At 41.2% G+C, this 27,541-nt stretch overlaps 1 protein-coding gene across 6 annotated transcripts in view; it reads right to left on the reverse strand.

Annotated features, from left to right (window-relative positions):
• Window positions 1-27,541, reverse strand: part of LOC123972444 (SPRY domain-containing SOCS box protein 4-like) — an 81,128-nt gene that overhangs the window by 20,473 nt on the left and 33,114 nt on the right. For 2 of the 6 annotated variants that reach the window (XM_046051951.1, XM_046051949.1), the window contains exon 2: window positions 16,051-17,021. In XM_046051951.1, the coding sequence (XP_045907907.1) occupies window positions 16,051-16,783 (733 nt within the window). In that variant the 5' untranslated portion in view covers window positions 16,784-17,021. Of the gene's footprint in view, window positions 1-16,050; window positions 17,025-25,594; window positions 25,732-27,541 lie in introns of those variants that run through there. The other 4 variants (XM_046051952.1, XM_046051950.1, XM_046051953.1 and 1 more) reach the window with 3 other exon arrangements.

Consider the following 27,541-nt stretch of genomic DNA (forward strand, 5'->3'; position numbering starts at 1 on the left):
TTTTGTGCCACACACATATGTTAACACCTGCATGTGCAAAGTAAAGATGCTCTGTTTCTATCACCTTATCAGTAGGTATCAACTGTCTGAGCTGTTCTATGAGCCTTGAGGTGAGCTAATAATAGGAGAGAACTGTACCAAAACTATTGCCAAGGGTGTTTTTTTGTGTATTGATAATAATTCTAGATATTGTAGCTGTTTCTTTATATGAGGCTTGAAAGACTTATAGCGCGTTGTTAAGGAATCTCTGTGACATGCCTCCATTTACTCAACTTCTCTACTTTTAGGCTCATGAACAACTCACACACTATTCATCTTAAGACCATCGAGGTGAAACAATCTGCAGTGCAGTTACATACTCTGTAATAATTCACTGCAAGGTGACATCCTGTTCTCTTTTAATCTGGCACACTCAACAATGGATGTCCTTACTACATAACTGTCATCTATCTCTCACACACACACACACACACACACACACACACACACTGGATTAAAGCACATTGATTGAAGGTTTTGTCAAAATCAAGTCTTCTTGAAAGGTAAATCGCCATCAAACTAGTACACAGGGTAAACGCTCTACCTTGTGTACTACTTTTGTGGCGATACACACCATCAGTAGCAACTAATTATATCAATTCTAAATTTTTGAACAGCTACCTAAGGTAGTAGTATAGACTAGTAAACCCTTAAAATCTAGAAAAACCCAGTAACAGCGGCTAAATTACACTGTAATTAAGATTAAACCAGGATTACAAATGTCTGACAAAGGTCTCAACATTTCTTTTGTTCTTGGTAACTTCAGCAGTCATTGTACAGCAGAGGACAGGCCAGCAGTGTGACGCTGGACGGGACTGCTGCAGTATACCAGCCAACACAGCGAGCTACAGTAGCTGCCCGGGCACAGAGGGTGAGGGGACGAAGGGGCAATGTGAATTAGATAGATAGAGAGATGGAGATAAAGTGATGGATAACTGTAGGCAGAATGACATATAAAACAGTACAGTAGCAAGGAGGGACCTACTGTAGGGGGCAGTAAAGGGAGTGAAGGGATAAAGATGTGGAGACATCCATAACTAACTTGAACTGAAAAAAAGATGATGACAATACGTTTTGAGAAGGAAAACGGAATTGGTAATGCATGCAAAGACGGATTCTATGGAGATCATAACACCAAAAACACAAAACACTGAGGGAATGGGATTGGCACCATAAACCAAAACAATACCTAAATTATTCACAATACTTATTTAACCCTCATCCCTGCTCGCTTTGCCGTGTGGGAGTCAGCATTGAAATCATGAAAACACATGAGCAGCATTTGCTGTTTTATTTCTGGTATAAGTCTATGATCATATTGATTCATGACTGAATACAGCATACAGTCTTTGCTTAAAAGTTGTCCAGTTGTCAAAGATGAGAGATGAGATGAAATTTATCCAAGGGAGAGTAACATTCCCCATATGCACCCACACCCTTAAAATGTCATTTTTCTGTGTCAGCACACTGTGGGAACACAAATTGGAGTCACATTTCTGTGCACCAATTTCCCTGCTTAGGACGAAGTAAGATTTCCACAACATTCCCAAGTAAAGCACACAAAACAGTATGAGATTGCTGTAGGTATGACAGGTATTAGAGAGGAGTCACGTTGCTGTTTCACAGGAGATATAGAAGCAAGAAGTTTTCTAGCAAAATAAAAAAGTGTATCTTTGAGATCTGTGATGCTTCCAAATGTATAGTGTGCAGATTCTACCAGTTGTGTAATATGGTGACAAATTGTCATTCAACATAACACTAACTTGCTTGCGTAATTGAAACCTGCAGTGTTACAGGTGTGTGAGGGGCAAAAGGTGACCAGTGTCAGCTAAAATGAAAAAACATGCCCTCTGCTGTTCAACACTCATTTTAAAATCCTATCATAGATTTAATTAACAAACACAAATCACGCCGTCTTTGATAAGCGAGTAGCGAACACTTTGAATGCTTCTTGTAGGAATTTTAACCTCAAGTCAAAAGCTGAAGACACTGTGTTTTCAGTCACTTCAGTTGTATTTTTTCTTCGCCGTTTCAGGGATTTGTTTTGCTAGTTCTCGGTTTTGTGGGTGCTCTGAAAAAAAAATCCAGTTTTCCTACACAGCCCTGACTGTGAATGGAAAACAAAGAAAGTGGTGCGAACCTTAACACACAACATTGTTTCAGCCAATCAGCAACAGGTGAAGTTAGTGCTCGTGTGCAGGAGTGATGGGGGCAGGGGGGCAGTGGGGGAGAGAATTCTATACATTGGTACAATCAAAAGTGCTGGACGCCAGGCACAGTGAAGAAGGAGAGATGGCCGAGAAACAGCCAAAGGGGAAAAGATCTGAAGAGTATAAACAGGGAAGCAAATTATATCACCAGGCCTTGCCTGGTGATGAGAACAGGCCTTGCCTGGTGATATAATTTAGGTAGGGATGCACCGAAATGAAAATTCTTGGCCAAAGCTGAAACCGAATATAATGAAAAAAAATTCTGAATACCTAATACCGAACAAGTACATTCCCATTTTTTCCATTTATTTTCCTTTTTTTTTTACCATTGCATAAATTAAATAGTCAAAATGTGCTTTTTACTCAGTGTTTCCCACAGGATTTGGAGAGACTATGGTGTGTGGGTCCGAGGCCCAAGAGGGTCTGGTGAAGTATGAGTAGTAGTAGTATTTCCATTTACTTTTAATGGACACATGTAATGTTTTATACTTTCTGTGAATATAATCCAATTAATCTTATTTCCATACCGTATAGACACCTTAATTTGAAAATCGGACGTTGTCATGTGTGTATCCTCGCGCTAAATTCATCAAGTCTGACCCAATTTCATAAATAATGTTGTATGTGGTTCTCATATTGCACAACATGAAGACTTCATAGCCTCTCTTCAGGTAGGACTCTCATACTGCAACACTTCTGTTTGTAAAGACAGAAAATGACAGGATAAAGTCGCTAACATGCCTGTCAGGTCGCATTAGGCCATTTCAGTTACCATAAAGGCTTGAATACATGTGCACTCCAAATTTAGTTGCGGCTAGCTTACTCAGAAACGAGTGACATAAACCCTCAAAGCGGTTCGATAGATGTGGATGTGGTAGGAGACAATTCAGCAGAACAATGTCTGCAAAGAGCGATTTTTGCGTCTTTCTCGGACACTTTGCTTCCACACTGCCAACATATGAACGTAATTGTTTCGGTAAAATTTATTCAGTGTTTTGACTTATTAGGCCGAACACAGAAAGTGCTTTTTTTGCTATTTTCTGCAGATTAATTTCGGTGGCCGAACATTTGGTGCATCCCCAGCCAAAGGCATTTTAATGCTGGGGAAACCACAGAGATTTCACATTTGGAGGGTGGTGCTTTTGAGGGAGTGCCGAAGGGAGGTGTGTATTTGTTTGGTAGGTGAGTTCAAATATAAACAATCCTTCTGCAGAATAACTTACTCTCAGAACAAAGACTAAAGCATAAGGATTATTTTATTTAATGTACATGTATATCTAACAAGATTAGAAATGAAATGGAGCTCACCATAGGTTAGATCTGAATTTATGACCTTCAGGTTGAGTCTGACTTCCCAATATATGTGGTTGAAGACACATATCACAATGTTACAAAGTTTTGACCTTAAAACACAGTTACTCAACATTTCACACATTGCAAAAGTCCGTGGGTCTGTGAATTTCTCAAAAGAAAGTCTTTATTTGCTGTTTTGCCTAATTTGTTTTGAAGGAGAGCAAAAGGCCAGAACATGCAGTTTGTGCTCCTAAAGAGAAATGTGACGGAGGCCAGATTCAGCCCTGCACAGCCACTTTGGGTTGCTGGTCTCCAAGGTTACGACACGCAAAACAGTTAGAATATTCAGAGCAACGCAGACACTAATTGTAGACATTAGTAAAGAGTTATCCTGAGCGCACAATGCATGTTCACTGACCTTTGAAACTGAAAAAAACAATGTCAGTGGAAAATGTTCCAGCTGCATACTGAGTCACAGATGGTTTGCTTTTATTTACCCTTCTTAATTTACTTAAATACAACAAGGAAAATATTGAAGTGAACAACGCACATCACATCCTGGTCTCATTAGGTTTACAGCATCACCATGGCTACGCCAGCAGGTGTGTGCGATTCATCACAGGTCATATAAACCTGACCTGGGCAGAAATAAAAAACAATATTTTACTTTATGAGAATGATAAAGAAAACATCAGCCTGAGAATCATTACTGTACTGTATGGCAGGCAGTGGCTTACAGGGCGGATGATTATCACGGTGTTTACATGCACTTACCGTAAGTAAGCAGGTGTTCAGAATTGGGTGAGGGGGTTGAGCCTCAATTTCTTGTAAACACATAACCAAGTTTCTAATAAGCTTTTTACATGTGCAAATGTGCATGACAAAAACTTGCTGTGATAACAATGGCGTGGAATGTGTCTTGTTTCACGTATATGTGGATTTACAGACATCAGGTTAAAGTGCATATAAACGCATTTTCCATTAACCTGCAAAACCTAGTTTCTCACTAGGTTTGTCACTGAATGACCAAAGAAGAGAGTGTTATGATGCCTTTGAACCTAAACGGCTGCACTAGGGCTTTCCAGTGGCAGACAGTAAAGGTCTACCCACGTGTGAGTGGGAAACTGAGAAACTGAGAGTGAACTGGGAAATAGCTAGAAAAGAGCAAGCGTGCTCTGTCAACTTTCCACGATGGAAAAGGTTAAAAAAAGGCTTCTCAAGGACACAAAGCAAATCCATTACATCACGTGTATGCTCTCTGTTGCAAGATTCCTGAGAGCAAAGGCAAGCCCTTTCACCTGACCGAAGTCATGACATCATCCTCACAAGATTTGCAAACGGGAAATGTTAAAGAAGTATTGTCATGGAAACGGTACAACATGTCTTCAACAGAAACAGATGGAGACAATTCAGAGTGAGTTCACAGACAGACTTTAGTTCCCCTTTATGTGTAGCAAGAGAAACAACAGTCAGAGAACGGTCATCTCAAACAGAGAGACAGTGTTAACTGACCACGAGCGCTCACTGCCTGCAGGTAACTCTAACTGAACTCCCAGCTTGTAGTGCAACCACACAGTGTTCACTGACCAAACTGAAAACAACATCTACAGCAGAGTCACAAAATGAAGAAGTAGCGAATGTAACAGTTGAATAAATCAAGAGAGTTTCATTCTCCGTGCAGATAAATGCCACAGAGAGAAAGAGAGAGGGCAGAGAGACCTTTAAATAGAACGGATTCCACGAGAGCACAAAGGAAACCAGCCTGTCAGTTAACTCGTAATGTCAGGAGGCCAAATTAAAGTGATGATTAGGGGCCGATCCTACAGCTTGCTGAACAAAGATTGAAGGAGATGAAGATTATCGTGAGAGATTATCTCGCTCTCATTCATTACAGAGACAGAGAGTGATTGGATCGCCCTATTAATACTACTGGACCTTTGTGTGTGACTCTGTGTTGGTGGCGGATTTAATAAATGAATGTTTCACTTTGGTTTTAGTTTTCTATCCTGCAATGAAAAACATTACATGCTGCCATGATTTTTTTCCCAATGCATGTCAAACAGGTAAATGTAACAGTCTTTTCCTTCTTCTATCTTTATAAAACCTCTCATCCAAAGAAGGCACTTCTGTCTGGGAAAAAGCGTGGCTCACCATTATAGTCTAGTCGGCACCGTTAAACATGGGATTTATGGGTTTTTAAAAAGCGACTGCTGAGCTTTCAAAACTGAATTCAGGTCCTCGGCTTTCCTTGCTCTCAAACATTTCTTTGAATCTCTGGTGGCTGGTGTTGCGGTGCTTAACTGACTGCAAGGCAAAACTAATCTATCAAAAGATTTTTATTGCTGTTGAGAGCATTTTAATTGCATTGAAATGAGCCTCCCACAGACTGACCTGCTCTGAAAGTAATGACACCGTGGTAAAGTCCAAATACAGTAAATGCAATATCTTTCCACCAATACATATGTCTGGATAGATTCTCTATATGACATGCACACGCACACGCACACACACACACACACGCACGCACGCACGCACACACGCACACACACACACACACACACACACACACACGTGCGCACACACACAACGTGGAACAGATGAGGGGAAATGGATCGGTCCTAACAGAGTACGGGAATAAATCGAGCGATAATCAGGTGTGAAATAACATCTGCAGTAATTCAGTGGGTCTCTCATCTTCTCTCAGTGTCTCTCAACGCACAGGGCCGTTTCTGTTTTACACAACACTAATAGTACTAAGCGCAGGACTTTTAGCACACATACTGGTGGTACAGTAGGGAAATGTTAACCTGCCAGCTCTCACAGGTACGTGACTACTCCCAGGGAAGCACCAACATTCAGGATTTCATGCTTTTTCTCTGCTTTCTTCTCCCACGGTGGCCTTTTAGTTAATTTTTACACCTTCATCTTTACCCCCTGAGCTTCGTATTATTCCCTCCTCTTGTTGTCAGTGTCTATGTGGCTCAGGTTTTATACAAGTATGCTAATGTGAATTATGATGTGTTTAGATAAAGAGGCTAATCGGAAATGCAATAAATAGTAATGTCAACTAAAAGTGATGCAATGTAGAAACACTTCCAATTTTTTCCTGTGGGGTATTTCTAAAGTTTTCATTTTTTATTCAACTATCCAAATTTGGGGTAAAAATATTCACTTGACTGTTGGTAACTAAGCTAGCATGGAAGATTGATTTAATTGCTCTATAGATAGATTTTGGTGTTGGTGGTGCGCATGGACTGCTTATAGCAGGTTTACATGGAGAAAAAAACGCACATGCTACACACAAAAGCACACAAAAGTCCATTTAATGAGCTCTGCTATTGCAAAGGAATGTAAATTAATGTTGTCTAAAAGTTACACACATAAGCACATTGTCTGAGAGAAATGTGACTAAAAGCAGCTGCTATAACTGGTCACACTAACTGTTCTGCAGGCAACAACCACACCTACACACACACATGCAAACCTACATTATCATGCTTACTTAACAGATTATGAATTGTCTGTACAGAGCTACTGTTCACAGTAAAACTAAACCCTTAATTACTGGTTAGTCTGCACAGAATATAAAGATGTTTTAAAGAATGTTTGAGAGACAATGTTGCATTTTCATATTAAGACCAACCCAAACTACAAACTCTGACAAAAATGGAGATAATAACATGTTTTTGTACTGAGAAATTAAATAACACTGAAATTGCTGAATTAACTGTATGTAAAAGACAAATACTCTCAAATTAAAATGTTTCATAACACTTAAGAATGTACAACACAACTACATGAGTAATATTTCTGTAACACATCACACAGCACTTTTATATAAATGTGTAAAGATGACCAATCAATACAAGAACCCTTTCTATTACCTATTATCTCCTCATCAAACGTAGGCTGCTATCATTCTGCAACTGACCGGTGACCGCCTCTTTTACTTTGGAGTATAGGTTGCCTTGTTCAGTAGTAAAGGAGGGAACCAAAAAAATGTATTTCTAAATCTTCTGTCTTTGTGTTATACGAAAGCTTCCAGCATCCAGCTTTTAATATCAGCAAGGCACGCAGGTGAAGGTGTTGGCAGTCAGGTAACAGGTTGCTATAGAGACAGCTAAATCTGTGAATCAATCAATGCCACTGGTTTCCTGTTTAGGACATTAATTTAATCAGGAGAATAGTATATCCTCGTTTTAAAAGTGTTTTTGGTAACAGTTTTTTAAAAATATTTTCATTATGTATGTTAAATTTTTTTTTCATTATGTATGTTAAAAAAAGTTATGTCAAGCACCTGGGGTTAGTGCTCATTACAGAGAGCAGGTGTGCGTGGCACTGGATTGAAGTTGCCTGTAAAAGCTGAAATGGGTCAATAAAAACTGATTAATGTGGTGCAATCAATGAGTAGAAACAGATACAAACAATATAAGCAGAAAAACAGAAAAAAACCCAGTAGTGTCGAGACACCAAATAATTGGGGTTAAACAGTAGATTTTTGGAGTCCTGCGTTAACTCTAATCTTTCTATAGGAAATTGGTTTAGTTATTCTAAGACTAGGCTGAATCAAGGATAATCAGAAACCTTCTGAGAAAACCAATTTTATATAGTGTACAAATGGTCTATACTATATAACTAACCATAACCCCAACCCTTTCCCCTAATCCTAACCCTAACCCTGCAGTTGATCTGGTTTATAAAGGCTTATTGGTTTATTTAGTCCAGAACTTGGCTTAATCGCAGTCTGGGAATCGGTCTAAGGTTCGGAATTAAACCAGGTCAGTGTTGTACCTGTAAACCAACCCAGGGCTTTAGACAGTCAATTAAAGTTGCATGATCGACTGTAACGAAGACACCACTTAACAGCAGGTCTAAAAGAAGAAGAGCTGGATGCCCTGGCAAAGTCAACAGCTATTTTAAGATGACTTTCTCAAGCCCAGAAAAATACCTATTTTTCTTTGGAATGAAATAACATCAAAATTACCCCCGTAGTTACTGTTTTTTCTGTTGGACAGGGGGGATTACAAGTAACCTGCAAAACATATCACATTCTCATCAGCCTCTGCTGTACTTTGTGTTTTGTGCTAATTGGCAAATGTTATCACACAAACACACTAAACTAAGCTGGAGAACATGGTAAACATTATACTTGTGAAACATCAGGTTGTTAGCATGCTGGCGTTAGCATTTAGATCAAAAAATTGGCTGTTCCAGCCTCACAGAGCTGCTAGCACGGCTGTAGAATATTATTCTGTTAGTCTGATATATGTGTATTGTTCACTTCAATATCATAGTGTTAATTATGAGTTCTATTATAGAAATACACATTGTTATATATCTAGCACTCTTATCTTCACTAATTATTTAAAGTTTTGTCCTGCAGCCCTTCATTAGTACCTAGTTTTCCCCACTGCCTCCCTCGTCTCTGAGCATCCCTCCTCCTTCATGCCATCACTTATCAGGTCATGTGATCTTCAAAGAAGTGACAGCAATCACTTGACATGACTTTCAATTCGCCCTCTCTCACTTGTTACTTGTACACTTGTCTTCTTCATCTCTAATGTCTCTCCTTTATTTCTTTTCACATTCTCTCCATTTTAGCCTCTTTTTCCTCTTTTCTCACTCTTGCTTCTTTATTTATACCTTTTAGTCAACGGGCATCTTTCCTGAAAGCTTTGACACTAGACAGCAGAAAATCACTATCTTCACTTTTGAGGCTTTCTGTTTTTACAGGTTTCTCTATTTGTCTTTCTTCTCTCAAGTGTCGCCAGTTTCCCCATTCCTATTCTTTTCTTTCTCTGTCGTCTTGTATTTTTTATGTTTTCCTTTTCCCTCTTTTCCACCCTCTCCTCTATTCATCACTGTTGTTAAATATTTGATCATAAGCTCACTGACATGAGACCACTGTTCCATGCTGGAGCTGAGGGTGTTTAGAGATCAAGGAATGAGAGGATGAAGAGGGAAACATGCGGCACTTTCAAACATACGTCGGAGCCTTTTTTGTGTCACATAATCTTGTGGTGCAGTTTTAGAGCAGTCAATCTTGGACATTTTTGTTAGATTATGTCAAGAAGAGCGAAGTCACAGAACATAGTTGCATAGTTGGCAGAGGCATCCATCCAACAGGGACATTAAATGTGGAGAGAATATTGGTTGATAGCTTCCACTCAGACATGTTGCAGAAGCTATTCAGTGACTGCGTAGGTACTGTAAATTAGCCACTATTAAAATTAGCACAATTAGCATATTAGCATATTAGTTTATAGTACAGGTGCAAACGCAAACCGCTCTCTCAAATTTAGGGAACAATTGGCCAGAGCATGCATTTTAAATAATCAATCTAACCTAAACTCAGCTGCATTAAAAGTGTGTGTTGAAGGGACTAAAAATCAGGGCTGGGTAATTTAAGAACACACAGCACATACTTTTCTTTGTGTGCCTGTATTATGAGTGGGCTCTAGCGAGAAGCAGCTGATGGCTTTTCTAAATGCGCAGGAGCCAACACTTCCGGAGAAACAAACACAAAAGAGGAAAAAAAGCAGAAAGACATGTATGCACATGTGACAGTAAAGAGCAGATGGACACAAATCAGGGACGCATAAAAAGCACGGTGCAAGCCATTATGCTGGCAGCTAGCAGCTAAGTTAAGCTAAAGAACTAACCCAGTGACCCACATATCATACAGCGATAGCTTGCTAACAACCGGGCTGCCACTGGAAAGCTGAGTCACTGTGTCCACCAGGGAGATTTATAATTCAAACACTGATGAACAACCTGCAATGGCACAGAGTGAAACATAAGTGCACCGAACCAAGCAGAGCTGAGGTAAACCCAACCTTTTGGAAATAAGCCGGTGTTACATGATCACATCACTCAAATCAAAACATTTTTTTTACGTGTCTAAACATTTGTGCTGCCAAGTAAATACAGTGAAGGTGACTGTAAGTTTTACAAAAGCACTTGGAAAAACTCAAAAGAAGAGCATTTTTTTTCCAGAAAAATATTTTCCCCACATTTACACAAAATTGTCTACAGATAACAGATTTCTTCAGCAGAAAGTAGTGACTGAGTTGTTTCTGGAAGAATCTGGTGCTGTTGAGTTTTCCTGATTTAATTTATCAGTTCTTTGAGCAGCACAAATTAAACTCCACTGTCATTGTACTGCAGTGGCGGCAGAAGTCTGAGAGATGAATATCTCAAAACCTCAGCAGATAAACTCGAAATTATCTGCATGACTTAATGTCACAAGGGGCAAGAAAATGCTTTCTCGTGATTTGGGTGAACACTTTAACCCGTAACTGTGCAGGCCAACCCTCCATCCCGAATGTAACCGCAGGATGACATGGCCTTCATGTAAACTAGCCTGTCCTGAATGGATCAAGTGCAAGTAGCAGCAGCGGCGGCGACAGCAGCAGGTTCAGGTCTGGCCTCGAGTGTGGAAGCTCATGTGAGTGGTCAGAGTGTCAGGCTCGGCTTGGGGGGGGGGGCACTGCTGGAATGTGACTGTGCCTGAATAAGCCTGTAATTGTGATTCTAACTATAAAGTATGAGTTAATCCCTCCCGAGTTAGTGTTTGTGTCTGCAGGCTGCAAATGCCACATTTCTTTCAGCAGTTGGAAGTCCAGCGGCTTTTTGTGTGTTTGTCATTTTTCACAAAGAGCAGTTAAAACAGACAAAGTGATGGTGCAGGGATGTGGGTGTGTTGCAATGTTGTTTAGAAACTTTTTTGAAAATATGCCAATTTTCCGTCTTAAGACAGCTCAGGAAGCTGATCAGTTGAGTGTCAGTGTCACGCTGCCTCCTTCACATCATCCCACACAACTGCACCGCCCCGCAAACTCTCTGCTTCCTGTCCTTATTGTTCGCACCCTCCCTCTCATTGCCTTTGTGTTCTGACTCTGTCCTTCTCCTGATAAAACTTCAGTATGCTCCTTGCTTCTTTCAGATCTAATCCTAGTTTTACTTTTCAATGTTGTAACTCTCTCTCCCTGTTTTTCTTCCATTCTGTCACTGTCTTTCCATCTTTTCAACCCAACTTCCCTTTTCCACACTCCTCTCTATGCTTCCCTCACAGTCTCTTGAGACAGTAATAACATGGTCCTGTCTGCTGGTTTGTGCTGGTGAATCATATCACAGCCGCTGCATAAAGAACCTTTAATGTCAACTTTTAAGCAACTGGGAAAAACATGCATTATCTTCACTAACAGGAAAGAAAGAGCCTATGTAGCCTTCAACTGAAGTTAAAACTCCCAAATTAGATTTACAAGGTTTTCACCTGATAGCAGCAATATGTGAGTCCAACAATAGCCTCTAATGGTCCAGAAAAGGTCTGACATTATAGTCAGGGTGGTTTGTCTATTAGCTGATAAGGAAGGCAACATTAAACTGCCAGATTCTGCATTGGAGTGTAGTGTTATGTGTGTTTCGAGTACAAAGAGAAGAGAAGAATAAAAAGAGAAAGAGAGGAAGTGGCACATATCGGGGCTGAAGCTAAGACAGCTCCCATTGTAGTGAATCAAAGCACTGCTAATTGGTACAATTATGGAGACAGGACGAGAGAGAACACAGAGCTCTGTGTGTGTGTGTGTGTGTGTGTGTGTGTGTGTGTGTGTGTGTGTGTGTGTGTGTGTGTGTGTGAGTGTGAGTGTGAGTGAGTGAGTGAGTGAGTGAGTGAGTGAGTGAGCGAGACATTAGACACATTAGACAGAAGCAGATGAGAGTGTGCTTCAATGCAGCAAAATAAATTTGGTACACATGTTAAGCAATGTAGTAACAATTCAGACACACACTATCTGGCAAACAGGGACACTGTTCACTTCTCGATGGAAGAGGACAAATTCTTTGAAGTCAGAGTGCTGGAAGGATGAATAATTTAAATCACATTTACAGCATAATGCAGTCTGAACCTCGCTCAGCATTTCTTTGCATTAGTGCTTATTACACATACTTACCTGACCCTGATTGCTTTGTGTGATCTTCCCAAAATTACCATCAGCCTAGAGTGCTGTCGGTGCTATGTCTCACTGGTTATGCGTTGTGTTACTGCAGGTGGAGGAGCAATGATCTAATGTGGAGCAAAGTCATGATCAAATGCTGGTTGGTGCAGTGGGACCTGAGCCAGAGTGATGAGAAAAACAAACTGTTTGTGGCGAGGAGACGCCGCGTCTATAAATCTCTTTTTAATACCCTGCAGTCGTGGTGTTTCCCCTCACAACTATAATTCACAAACAATCCAATAGCGTCTTCTCATGGGAAGGCCTGTTAGATTAAGTCATTACCGAACTACCCAGAGGATTTTTCATGACCAGCCTCACACACACACACACACACACACACACACACTGACACACACACACACACACACGCTCATAAACACGCACAACAGAATTATAAGTTACACTTATTGAGATTTAAATTCATCTGCACATCTCACAAATGATACACTAATCAATTATCAGGAGAAGAAAGCAGCAAAAGACAGCTACATAATGCAATGTCTGTCTAGCTGACCACATACTTGATTTGCTATTCAAACACACTCCTACACTCACAGGCAGACAGCGATTATGCTCCATTCCATCCGTATGACTCCATTCTCACTATCCGAGATTGTGAACGAAACCGCTACACAGACTGTAATCATACCCTGTTTGCCACCTTGGCAACAAAGAGAGCTCACTGAGGCTATTTACTTCACCTCTGAATGAAATCTTGAGATATTACCCTCATCATGGTCTTTCAGATTCAAAGCTACGACTGGAGCACTAATGACCCGAAAATACCTCTCAGTTATGAATGTGATTATATGTGAATGGAATGAGAAACCAAAAGCATTGTTTTAGATTTGGTGGTCCAAGTTTATATCCCCTACCTGAGGCTCGTCTCTCAAGTAAACCTTTGTCTCGTTCGTTGGTGCGCGCACACACACAATGTCATTTATTTATTTTTTCTGAGTTTCGGAGGCATAGTTGCATATTTAAGTCCCTTTTCAGACTCAGATTTCGAACAGGAAACAACAGTTTTAAGTCCTGGTCACACAAGTCTTTGAATTCAAAAATTTTGTGGTGAAATCCATCAGTTCTAGCAAAAATGTTCATATTTAGTGAACTCCGAATTTGCCCTGTTGACCAGTAGCAAACCATCTCGACAGTGCTGACCTTTTAGGAAAACACAGAGGTGAAGAATACAAAACAGAGGAAGCTTATTGGCCTTGTGGCGCCATAATTCCTGACAGTTAGCAAGCTTGTTAGCTCAGAGAGTAACTCTGTACAATCCCAAAAATGAAATGCCAGGAGAGAGCTAACGATCCGGTACAGAGAAAGCAGAAAAAGGCTCGGGGAGCTATTGTGATGGTCTAGCACAAGCATGTTCCCAGGTTGCTAGCGTGCTACATACTTACTAGTTTTACAATCTTATCTATTAGTATTTTTCTTTTTTATTTCCAGCTCTGTGTCTTTCCGTTTCTCATAAACACACAACCCTGCTTGCCTCCTTTTCTCCACGCACAAGATACACCTCTCAGGATGAGTCTTTCAACCTTCACTTTCCTTCCTGCATTAAGCTGTGCACATTTTCAACAGTCAAACCTCGTTTCACAGCATGAACTCTATACGCTTGTAGAAGCAAGGGCTTTGAACACACTCAATATTCTCCATATTCTCCCCCAGTCGGGCCATCACACAGACTTGCCGTGAAATCCAGCAGATGGCTCCATAAATGGAAAATGACTGAGGTGAGGTGCTTTCAACAGCTAAAGTGTGTACTTTGAACTAAGCCTGAGTGTAGGAGATTACCAGACGTCCCACAAACTGTCGGGCAGGACTTAAGCCAGAGGTTAAGAAATTGACATCTTAAAATTGTTCTTTTGTGTTTCATTCTAATTCATATTCTAGTTGGCCAGTTGACCAAAATATCCAATTTAAAGACGAGATGAAGGTTGTGACCTCTTTTTAGGGGTAGAAAACATGCTCTTGATGTCGTGCGGAGTGGAGAAGAGAATTTAAAGGAATTTGGGGTGATTGGGCAAAGAAAAATCAGACCACAGGGAGAGATGGGTTTCCTTTCAGCTTTCTGCACGATAACAAACAAAAACACACCCTGTTGTGATATCAAACAAGACCTATGTGGTTCTGCAAATACAGGGGGAGGGAGACGGCCAGAGTAGTCAGATCATAAGCATGTTTTCATAACACATTTTCCCTTTGTGGAAGGTGTGCGTCCATGTGTGTAGGTGTCCATGATGTGTGTCTAAGAGCTCTTCAAACAAGCTGTTCAAAGAGTCACTGTTTAGACTGCAATGGGAGGAAAAGCCTGCCTCTTCTCTCCTAACACACACATGTAGTGGTAGTCACGCAGAATGCATCGTCTCCTGAGAACAAAAACATACCATATTCAAAAACCTAAATCCAAAGCAGGCAGAATAACATCCAAACAGCTCTTTCTGAACTCATCTCCCTCTCATACCGTGGAAAACCACAGCAGTTTCACACAGACACAACAAGCTCTTGATGCATTTCTACAGCAAGATGTGGTGTTGCTACAATCAGGAACAATTTAGTGCAAAACAAACCCTTCTAGCCATGAAAGTGACCCAAAAAAACTATCTCTGAAACAGCCAAAACAAAAGAAATATGATGTTGATACCTGCAGGTACAATTTGTAAGATTCCATGTGAGGAAATTATCTGTTTTTGCTTCCTCAGGTACCTAGCCCAGTAACTGCTCAGTAATATCTGGAAAAATTAGTCTGAGAGAAGCTCCAACAGGGACAAGAGAAAATTAACGTCACATCCAAGAGGTCGGTTCCAGTAGCTCTAAACAGAATTGTGATGTATTTAATGTAAAACATAATATCCTAAGGGTCAACAACATGTCAACATACATGACCCGATGGAAAACAGTGGAAAACAAGTGGAAGACAGTGGAAAACAAATTCCTGTCCGTTTTTTTATACCAAACTATGCAAAGAACCCAAATTCATAATGAGAAAATAGCGTTTCTTCACATATTTGCTTGTTCAGCTTGAAACAAAGCAATGACATAGAGAAGACTTCTACAGAAAAAATGACTACACAATATCAGATGATGACACATGATGAGCAATTAAACTACCGCCTCAACTGTTTCTGCCCTCGAATATTGCAGAACATGTGAATTTTCTGTCGTGCTACTATTGACAAACTACCTTTCACCATGTCTGTTGTCAAAGAAAGGGTGTGAAATGTACAATCTCTGACTTTATAGAGTTACACAACTAGTGAAAAATATTACAACAAAGAACATGTGGTGTCACAATCCGACTGGGCTATCACCGTTAGTTTTCTTTAATATTGAACAGCCATCAAACTATGGCTCTGACTTGTTGGAAGATCATTCAACAGAAAACCTTGGCTTTTCCTCACCATCAATGAACCATTGTAACAAATATCATGAAAAATCAGCATTGAGTACTCTCCTTCAGTACTCAGCCATGCTCATAATGTGTTGTTGGTATAGCGTATAATACTTACGATCCAAGCCGTTGATGTACTTCATGGATATTTCACAATGTCCCCACACGGCGCTGACGATGGGATACAGCTTCTTGCCTTTCAGTCCTCTAAATGCGACTCCTAGATACTGTCCATCCACCATGAAGCTCAGCGTCCCTTCGTCCATGTCCAGAATCACTAGCAGAGAATCCGGCAGGGTGAATGACTCCTCTGGTTCCAGGAAACATGGGTAGATGGGCAGCGAGCTGTGGGCCCTGTTCTTACTGTCATGGTAGAGCCTGTTGCGTCCCAGATCCCAGCCCCAGGATTCACAGTCCGACCCCACCAATGCCGTGTACCCGACAGAATGTAAAGGAGCGTCTGCGGTTGCCACCCCAACCACGGCGTGGGTGCCACGCTGCCGTGAGGGCCAGTGGATCTTCCACACATGGAGACCCCGTGTGTATCCGACCCGCCCCCGGATGCAGTCCGTGCTCTGAGCGACTGGGTGGCGGTGAAATGTCAGTTTATCGTCGTCTTTGATGAAGATGTTGAGCGACCGGTCTTCAGTGTTCCACGCATTACGGTGCTGGGTCTCCAGTCCAGCACATGGCATGTCCAGTAGGAGATCCAGCCTTGGAGGTTTGGAGAAATCTGGATCCCTCAGTTCTGGGTGCTGTCGACGATGAGCCGAGGGACGGTAGGACGGGGAGCCACCGCTTTCCCCGCGACCATCAACGGATTTAATGCCACCAGAGATCTTCTGTCCCATGGCTGCGATGCAAGGGTTAACAGAAGGAGGGGGAGGATGGGGGTAGGGTGGTGTTTGTGCAGGTGGGTGCTGCGCTGCTTAGAGCTTGACGTTACCTCATCAATGCGGTGGAGCTGAGGTGAGAGTTCCTAACTGGAGAGTGGTGGAGGGAGATGAAGGAGGAGGTGATGAATGAAAGATGCAGGCGATCTGGTTTCATGCCACAATTGTCTTCAGAAAGACAGAGCTGCTGCCACGCCTGCTGAGAGAGAGACAAGAGAAAAAAATAGATTTAAAAAATAGGTATTTTAACCCCTCTAAATGTTAATTGCTACTAGCTTTCAGTAAACTATAGCCTAAGGAATGAGCTAGAAAAATAACAAGAGATTCAAAGAGAGAGGATGATTAAAAGAGAAAGAAAAAAAAGAGTAACTGAAAGAGAATTACACTGATGGCAAGTGTTGGCAAAACTTGTTTCACAGATTCTCTGTGGCTTTGATAGGAATAAACAATGAACAGGATGAACAAGCATTCACACGCACACGCACACGCACACGCACACAGGCACACATACACACACGTTTCCTCTCACTCACCCTGCATCCTCCCAACAAAGTCACACGCCAATACCAATACATGCATGCAACCCTGCAAACATTCCCCAGTTGTGCAACACTGCCCAGATTTGAAACCGGCAAGCTCTTATTTAGGCAATGTAACTTTAATGAGTATTGCCCAAGTCTGCAAAACTATCAACACAACGGGAGGAAAACAAAAACACCAGGTAATAATTTATCTCCATTCCTTAGTGAAACAAAGTTGAAAAAGTCAGCTTGACTTCTGCTTACCCTCACATACAATAGACAGGCAGACGGACAGACAGATGGACAGAATGTGATACACAAGGCAGTCTGTAACAGTAGCAGGCAGTTTGTATTCTGTCATCTATATAAAAATCCTAGTCAGCAATAACCACGGTCGGTATAGTGGTTTCATTTTTAGAATGTAATTTCCATTTTTATGTTATTTTCTCAGTAATGTGTTAGTTTCGAGTGTGTGTGTGTGTGGGGGGGGGGGACAGTTTTATTCAGTTTCATTTGAATTTACTTTGAGTTTTGGTTAGTTTTGGATATGGGTAACTGTGTTGGAAACAACAGATCATAATCCGTTTTTAAAATTAATGTTCATATTAATTTATGTTGATCAAATGAATGATAATTGGAAAATAAGACCTATTGTTTCTTTTGATATTTATTTTAAGCCTGTATCTCTAATTTACACGACTTTACATATTTAACCTACATTTTTTACATCAGTGGGGTACAGTATAAAAAAAAATATATAGTTTTATTGAATTTGTTTAATATTTCTATTGAACAATCATTAGTCTTCAACACCATATTTTAGTACATAAAGTCATTACAAAGATTATCTCTCACACACACACACACACACACACACACACACACACACACACACTTCTGTGTGGTAAGGCTGACGTAGGGATCTCTTCCAGGAATGAGAGCTGGTGCTTCCTCTTCACAGGAAAAGAGTCAGTCACACCTCAGGGTAGACAGGGAAGTAGATGACACAACTCTCTGTGTGTCTCATCTATTTGCTGCTTGTCTTTACCTCCACTGCCACAAGCCACAAAGCACCAATTTATTTTTATGTGTATGCTGAACTGACGGTTCTTCTGGTAAGAGTGTCTCACACCTCAATAGGAGTGATGCACAGCTTATTTACATGTCAACGCTGCACTGCGTAAAAAAAATGAAAGTATAAAAGATATATACAGAAGCCTAAACTTTGTTCTACTGTTGACAATACAGTATTATGTGCAATCCTATTTAATGCTTTCTTGGTGTATCTCTATTCCGTTTATTGTCTCATTCTATACACGAACCAACATGAAATGGAAGCCAATAAATATTGAGGTGAAAATACAATTAAAAGCACAATTTCACAAAGGCTACTGTTTGTATTTGTTTAAAATGTAAACGGCAGTAAAGTTATTATAAAATTACGTTCAGTGTTTTTTATTTTTTAACCAAAGAATGATGACACAAGCAGAAATATCACCACTAAACCAGTCAGCCACCACACCAGAGTGAGGTCATGCTGTAATTCTGTATGAAATTTCTATGCCTTCCACACAAGCACACACACACACACACACACACACACCTCTGTCTCATTTTGGTTGCTTGCATTTTCTCATTCTCTGTCTCTCTGTTTCTGTCTCGCCCACTGTGAATGAGGTCATGGCAGCTGGCAGCCAATGTGTGCTACCACTCAGTTCACTCCGTAGCATGAGAGGGTTCAGTGCTCGGACACACACACACACACACACACACACACACACACACACACACAGACACAGAAAACTGCCTCAGTGTGTGTCATCACGGCTGGCAGGTGGGTTAAGGGTGGACACTGCATGGAAATCATCACATCCAAACTTCAACCAAAGATAACACTGTTTAACACTGTTAAACTGTGCGTGTGTGTGTGTTTGTGTGTGTCAGCTGGACCAGTCTGGCACAGCATGTGGATGACAATCTGGCATTATGGGCTGTCATCAAGGAGGCACTTGACCTCTGACCCCGTGTCGTCACGGTCACCGTTGCGTAGTAACCTCTCAGGAGGCTGGTGGTGGGCTGGCGCAGCGTCTGCTGCTGTGAAGAGCGGCAACATGCTTCAGCCATCTGTTGTTTACTTTCCCTCCATCTCTCTCTTCTACTGCAGCCAAGTCCTTTAGGACCGACCACACTGGTTTACCCACCCTTCAGCTGTACTTTCAACTGGGTTAGACAGGTATGGAGGGCACAGAAGATCACATGGTGCCACACTATGCACGATCTATGCAGACACACTGACCCACCACTGACACACGATTTAGGGTTGCAACTGAAGACTTTTTTCTTCATCTGTAAATCTGTTGATTATTATATTTTGATGAACTGATGAATCATTTTGGCTTGAAAATGTCATAAAATACTGAAAAATCCCAATTTCCCAAAGTGAAAGGTGATATCTTCACATCTCTTTATTTGTCCACCAACAGTCAAATATCCATTGATATCGCGTACTATCCGAAACATAAGCAAAAACAGTAACTATTTTCACGCTAAAACTGGAAAATGTTATGCACCTTTGCTTGAGAAGTGGCTTCAGCAATGACTCAATTATACTTATTACTCTTACAGAAAAGAGCGATTAGAATTACCAGTGGAAGCGGATACAGAGATCCAACTAATCCGCTATTCATACAACTAAAAACTCAGCAAACTCAGCTCATCTGGAAAGCTTACCAAACAATTTGCAAAACAGATTCACCAAGAGGAAAAGTATATATGAACTAAAAGGCAATGAGGTTTTTACAAAACCCAGGTTCAAATCGGCTGTAAAGGAAAAATGTATCACAATCAAAGGAGTCAGTCTGTGGAACAGTCTTGATTGTAAAATTAAAACTTCTAAGTCTATTTACATATTTAAGAAGTATGTTAAAATATCAATGCCGCAGAAATATAATACTGCAAAATAGCAGATAAATTTTATTGATGTAATTTTGTGTTTTGAAGTCTTAGAAAAAGAGACGGCTGCATGAGACAGCTCAAATGAATTGGAACTGTAAATGATTTTGTGTTGATAGGGGACAGACATTATAAGTTTTTACTTCTTTCTGCTCCTTTTCATTCATGTTAAATGCTGTCGTTGCATTGTTTTAAATGAATGAAATAAACAATTAAATAAAAATAAATAAATAATTATCAAAATATTTGCCAATTAATGTTAAACAATATTAAACAACATTAGTTCACAAATTGTTTGAGCTCTACTATGACTTTGGGCATCACATAAGAAAAATGGGTTCTACAGGGGATGGATGTTAAAGATAAGGAGAGGGACTGGTTAGGAGGAACCAACAAGTTACATTAAGACTGAAAATATTCTAAAAGCCTTGTCAACAAAGTGGAAAAGGATGAGACAAGAAGGGAGAGGACAGACAGACAGCACCTGGTGTGTGGGCTGGCTTCATCTGGCCTCTCCTGCTGTACTACTAACAAGCTCCAGTCACTAAAAAGCATGTGAGGGCGGTGTGTGTGTGTGTGTGTGTCTGTAAGTGTGTAACGCTGTATGAGGGGAGGCAACTGTGTATGTGTGTGTGTGTGTGTGTGTGTGTGTGTGTGTGTGTGTGTGTGTGTGAGAGACTGCCTCAGACTGTGTTTTCATTTAAAATCTGTCCAGCATGCTCTGACTGGGCTGACAAGCTTTGAAGTGACACACACACACACACTGCTGAGGAACCTCTCACTCATACTGCACCACCCTCGAAGAACAGACCACAAACGTCTGTGGGCTTTTCCACAGAAATCATGTCAAGCACTCCACAGGATCCAAAGCGATATGTTTAAATACAAACTTATGAATATCAGAAACCAAGTAATGTTGACTACAGTAGTATTTACTGTACGTGTGTGATTGTGCATTTGGGTCTGACAACCAGTAAATCACAAGGGCCTTACAAGATCAGGACTAATAGTTAGACAGTCATTCAGCCTTCCTGTTTCTGTGTTCATGCATCAACGTCTGGCCTGAGAGTGTGCGCTCGTGTGCGTGCGTGTCCTTCATCCTAGATCAGCTTGTCCACATCCCAGCCACCTGCACACTGTGACGGCAGCAGAAACAGCTTGTATCACTAATACCATGCATGGAAACAATGGGCTTTGTTTAGCGAGTCACATGCAGTCAAATGTAAATGAACATTTTATAAATATCTTGAAGGGATTTTTGGGAAATGTGCTTATTCACGCTCTTGCGGAGAGTTAAATGAGAAGATCAATACCACTACCATGCCTGTCTGCTCAATATAAGGCTCTAGCCAGCATTCAGTTAGCTTAGCTTAGCTTAGCTTAGCGTAAACACTGGAAACACCCCCCAAGACTACCATAACACCGGGGAGATTCATTTGGAATGGCGGTCCACGTGTCTGTTATCACATGAGAAATTCAGCAGCTTCCTCCTGAAATATTGAGGTGTATGTCTTTTTCGGAGGGAACAAATATGTCAGCAGTGTGCAAAATAAACTTTCCGAATAACCTTTCAAGGGTCAGTGAACTCAAATTATTCTAGTGGTGGTGAATTCTGATTTAAGTGCAGAATTAGATGGTGTGTTCATTTGAAAAACTGCTCACTCGCTGATATGTTGGTCAAGCTTGAAATTCATCACGGAGAGCAGCAGAACTCTAAAACCAAGGAAACATTTTGAAGTTTGAGAATAGGCAAAGGCCAAACTAAATTCACGTGTCTCATTATGACAGATGTGTTGTAGTTCTGCTCAACGTTGTTTGGCCTTAGTTCACAGTTTAAACTTAGACCATTTCACTTTTTACCACTGTTACATAACCAATTTTTAACCACTCCAACCTTGTTTGAACCTTAACTGTCATGCTAAATTACAGTGACTTTGCTTCATTCCTATGACGTCTGAAAAATGATTCACAAAGAGGTCACTTCTTCCACTTTCCACTCCTGGGGGAGGGGGACATTTGGGCACCACAGTGTACAAAAACACTAAAGACACATTTATACTGTATCTCTTCATAGCAACAGCTGTACCCACTTCATCAAATAAACTACCATCCTCTCTACGTTGCTGACATTCATTCCTATTGAGGGAATCCCTGGGTAGCTGAAGATGCCAAAGCTAGACATAAACTGTGCCGTCTGGCTTCAAACAGGATGTCAAAACTCCAGACTGGGACTTGAGCTGATGAGAAGAAGTGGTGCACTCATATAGACATCTCAGGACTTATTAGGCAGTTGAAGAAGGAGATATCACTCTGGTTTTTATCTTTTCTGTCTCCTCTATTTTCTCCAACTTTCTATCCTTTTCCCCCTCTACTGCATTTTTTCTCCGCTTTCTACCCTACTCCCCTCTCAATTTGTCTCCCTGCTTATTTCTCTTTCTCTCTGTCTTACTGTACCCGTAAGTCTGTGGAGACTACAGCAGAGCGGACACACTAACAATTGGTACAAATTATCTCAGGCCTGCCACCAAATGCCCCAGCATCTACCAATGCGGCAATCAATGCGAGCTCCGCGTGAAGCAGAAGCACGGTCTGCAAAACACCAAACACAAGCAAATTAACACAGCTGCTTACAAGTACACATGCACACACAGACGGGCACAAACCCCCTCACACAAAGACTATGCATGCATTGTGGAAGAAATGACACACTCCAGTCAGAAAAGCGGATTCCCTCCCTTTCTTTCTTCCATCAAAGTCTGAACACTTTATGAAGTAGCTCCAGTCACTGTCTCCCTAATGAATCATGTTCCCTCTCCAACATCTCCCTCTTCTGCTCACGTTAATCTGCTCTTCTCTTAAAATGAAAAATTCCCACCTAAAACTCCTTCGCTCTTTTTCTTTACTGGGGAACTTGCGTCATTGGTGATGCAGGAATTGAAACTAAATAGTTGCCTAAAAAATGAACTGCAAGTGTATTTAGACAGATTGAAAAAGAGAAAATGCACACACACACAGTCTGTTCATATATTTCTCTCATGCCTGCTGTGACACCTTAAAATCCATGGTGCCCTGAGGGAAGACCATTAGTGCTACAGTGATTGAGCACTCCTTTACGGACACCTACGCCAAACCTATTCATCTCTCTCTCTCTCTCTCTCTCTCTCTCTCTTACACACACACACACACACACACACACACACATATGGATACACACATATGCACATGGAAGGCCTTGGTGGTACTATCCATAAAGCTATCTGGGGTGGCAGCAGATTCAGGGGGCAGATTCACAACCCCAGCAGTAATGAAACTGAATCAAAGTCTCCCTGAATATGACGCACTGCTGCTGCCTCACTCTAACATCCGAATCGCTTGCACAAGAGTGTGAAGAAATGTGTCACACCCACACCAGACAGGCACAACCCATGACTTTAAAAAAAAAAAATAAAATGCAGTCATGATGTAATGACGTCTAAAACAGCATTTGGGCCACTAATTATCATTGGTTTCACTTGATGGTTTTAAACACTTAACAGAGGGAGCTTGAGGAGCTAAGTATTCTTTGTAGAGCTGAAACGATAAGTCACTGTATTAATTAGTCAACTGGCAGAAAATTAATCTGTTAATCAAGTTATTTATTAAGCAACAACATTGCCAGTCTACAGCAGTACTTGCAGCTCTGCGAGGCTGTTCTCAGGCACAGCAGCGCATTGAGCTAAATGCTAACGTCAGACTGCTAACTTACTCACTGACAATACTAACATGCTAATGTTTATCAGGTATAATGTTACCATGTTGACCATCTTAGCTTAGCGTGTTGGCAGGCTAAGGTTTGTTAATTAGCACCTAACACAGGAATGTCAATAGTTTTCTAGGTATTTGGTTTTAAACCAAAAAAACTTTTTTTTTTACTTCACAACACACATTCAGTAGTTGTTGAGATATTTCAGTCTGGACCAAGGTGGTGGACCGACAGACCGTCAGATTTATATCTCTAGAACCACGCTGCCACCAGACATTTGCTGTTTACAGCTCTCAAATTTGAAGATTTGCTGCTTTTCTCTGTTTAATATTGTAAATTGAATATATTTGGGTCATGGACAGGTGGTCGAAAAAAAACAAGCAATTTGAAGGTGTCATATTGACTCACTATTTTCTGACACTTTATAGACTAGGCAATTTATCAATTAGTCAAACAATAATCCACAGATAATGGGAATAATTGTAGCACAGACACACACACACACAAACACAGATGATTGAGGCACTTGTCTCTCTCAACATGGTGTTTCGCTCTGCACAAAGTGGAACACAGGGTGCTGTGCCAGGACATTTGACGGGGAAAAGTACATCCACACACACACAAACACACAAACAGTGTGATGCAAAGAACCTACTGGTCTCAAATTGCAACCAAGGAAGACAGAAATCGAAGAGCGATTATTTAAATCAAGGGACTAACTATAAAAAGCAGGCATAGGCTGCGGTGGAGGAAGGCTCTATGGATTTGACTGAAATAAAAAGAGAACACAAACAATGGAAGAGCTAGAGACGGAGGTCAGCAGCTGACAAAACAAAAGGATAACGTCAGAAAGGAGAGCTGCTATCTGTCTATCCCAGGATGGACTACACAAACCCCCCTCCTACCCCAATCCACAGACTAAACAACACTGTGAGAAAAACTACTGTGGGGTGTAACATATAGACAAACAGCTAGTTTAAAAATAGAAAGCAGGATCTATCCTATTATTGTATGTGAGCAGGGAAAATCCTAGGTAGCTTATCCCAGAACTCCCAACTCTCTCTCCCCAACAAAAGCACACACACACACACACACACACACACACACACACACACAGGGGTATCCCAGCTGGCCAGCTGGGGCCTCGATACCATTAAGAGAATTAAAGGCGACAGAAGACAAGCAAGAAGGGGGAGGGAGGGGGAGAGAGAGAGAGAGAGGAGAGGTTGAGTGCACAGTAGCATCCACAGGAGAAGAAAATGTTAAGTATTTGTATAGTACAAAAGGTTAACAGCAGCAGCAGTGTATGGGCTAATCTTGTCAAATGTAAACATACATTTGACCATATTTACAGCTACTTTTAACCCTCAGGCATTCATTCTATGTTACTGCATAAATTGTCCCACTGCACCACGTACAGCTGGTGTGGCTACTCTGTTTCTTTCACAAATACACACACACACTCCTGAAAAAGCAACAGTATCTTTCAGCGAGGCATATCTCAGCGATGACACACTACACCTTGTAGACAACACAACAGATCAAGCCGCTTACAGTGAATCCCCAGTGGCTCTTCCCGTATCTCGCTGCGTGTAGCTGTTCAGCCCGAGTCCATGTTCAAATGTCCATGTTCAAAACACAGCTAAACTCAGCCGGCGGCAGAGAGAGAACCTGAGCAGACAGGAGAAAGAGCAGACCAGCAGCCGGCAAGCCTGACTGAGAGAGAAAGAGAGAGACTCCCTCTTTCCTCAGAGAGCTGCCCACCGCTCCCGCTTCCTCCCTCCCTTGTTCCCTCCCTCTTTTTCTTCCCTGGAGCTTATCTGTCCCGAGGCTATCACTTCTTCCTTGCCACCCCCCACCTCCACCTTCTCCCAAAACACTTGCGCCCCAACTCTAAAGAGTGTTACCAAGGCAGCGCCGTCACAACGTTCTCCGCTGACAACTACAGCTCTGAACAGACTTTGAGCCGCACTCCAGTTTCAGTTCCACTTCAGTCCTTCCGAGAGAGTGAGGGCGAGCGGAAAGAAAGAGAGAGAAAGGGACATGAGGGGCTGAAAGCCGATCCCCTCAGATCTCATCAAGCAAAGTTAATTCATTTCAATTCAAACTAGCCTTATTAGCATGAATGAACACCAATATTGCCAAAGCTACAAATAAATTACAGAAGAACAATTCATTTTATACAGTTCTTTAAATAAAGCAAAAAAAATAAAATAAAAAAAATAAAATATATATATATATTAAAAATAAAGTAAATAGAAAATAAAGGAACAATTACTAAAATAACAAAAAACAATAATAATAAATAATAATTCACAAAATTAGACAGATAACATGAGAATAGACACATTTATCTGTCTATTCTGAGTTCCCACTGGTTGTCCTAAGTTTGTGGCAATGATTTAGCATTCTGGCATTTCTCCCAGTATATAGGGGAGTTTTTGTGTGTCTGATATATATTCGAATTCGGGGTATATTTGTAAAATGTTTGCAAAGTGTTTTTGTCTTAATGTTTTATATTTAAGGCACGAGGTTAGAAAGTGCAGCTCTGTTTCTACCTGTCCCCTGTCACACTGGGAGCAGAGTCTCTCCTCTTCTGGTAGCCAGCTCTGTCTGTGGCGAGTGACGACCCTTTTCTATGGCCAGGCTGTGTTCACTCAGTCTGTATGTTTTCAACATTTTTCTTAGTTTGGACATTTGATTGTGCTCAGGTAATTTGCCAGTGTGAATTCTCTTTTTAGGGTCAGATAACATTGTGATTTACTTTGTGTTTTGGTCGTTTCTTTCCAGTATTCAATATATTTTTCTTCTTCACCAACAGCAACCAGATCAGCAGGCGGTTGAGAGAAACACTTGGTTATCCTGCCTCCCTCTTCTTCCCGACACCCCCCTTCTGACAAAGAGCTCACACCGAGCCAACCAACCAGACCAACCCCCGCCTTGCCCTTGGTTGGAGGCACACACCAACACATGGTGTTAGGTGCTCACATACACACACACACACACTTACACGTGTCACATACACCGCACGAGTGGCGCATGTGCACATTTTAGGCATCAAGATGAAAAAAGCCAGTCATGTTTACCACAAGTATATGTAAGGTTAAAGTTGAACAAAAACAAATATCACCGAAGAATAACACTATTAAAAAGTCATGAATTACAAATATTTACTGCTGATTAAGAAGAGTGTCTCCCTCCATAATGTTATGTCCGTAATCCTACTTTATATTTACATCAGTTAACACCATCCAGCACAGTCTGGGTGATGACATGCTCTGTTTTGATCTGCTTTATTGCTCTCTCCTCTTTCCTGTCGTCACATATATCTGCAGACATCTGCACATTACTGCATAACTAGGCTCTGAGGTGATGTGATGACTAAGTTCATTTATCAGCCTTTAGTTGTTGGGGCCTTTTCCTGCAGCTACATCAGTCATTCACAAAGTCAAGGAAGTGGAAGAGTTTGGACTAGCATGTTCCAATCCCCCCCCCCCCCCC

The sequence above is a fragment of the Micropterus dolomieu genome, linkage group LG06 (assembly GCF_021292245.1).
Source record: "Micropterus dolomieu isolate WLL.071019.BEF.003 ecotype Adirondacks linkage group LG06, ASM2129224v1, whole genome shotgun sequence".
NCBI classification, from domain to species: domain Eukaryota; kingdom Metazoa; phylum Chordata; class Actinopteri; order Centrarchiformes; family Centrarchidae; genus Micropterus; species Micropterus dolomieu.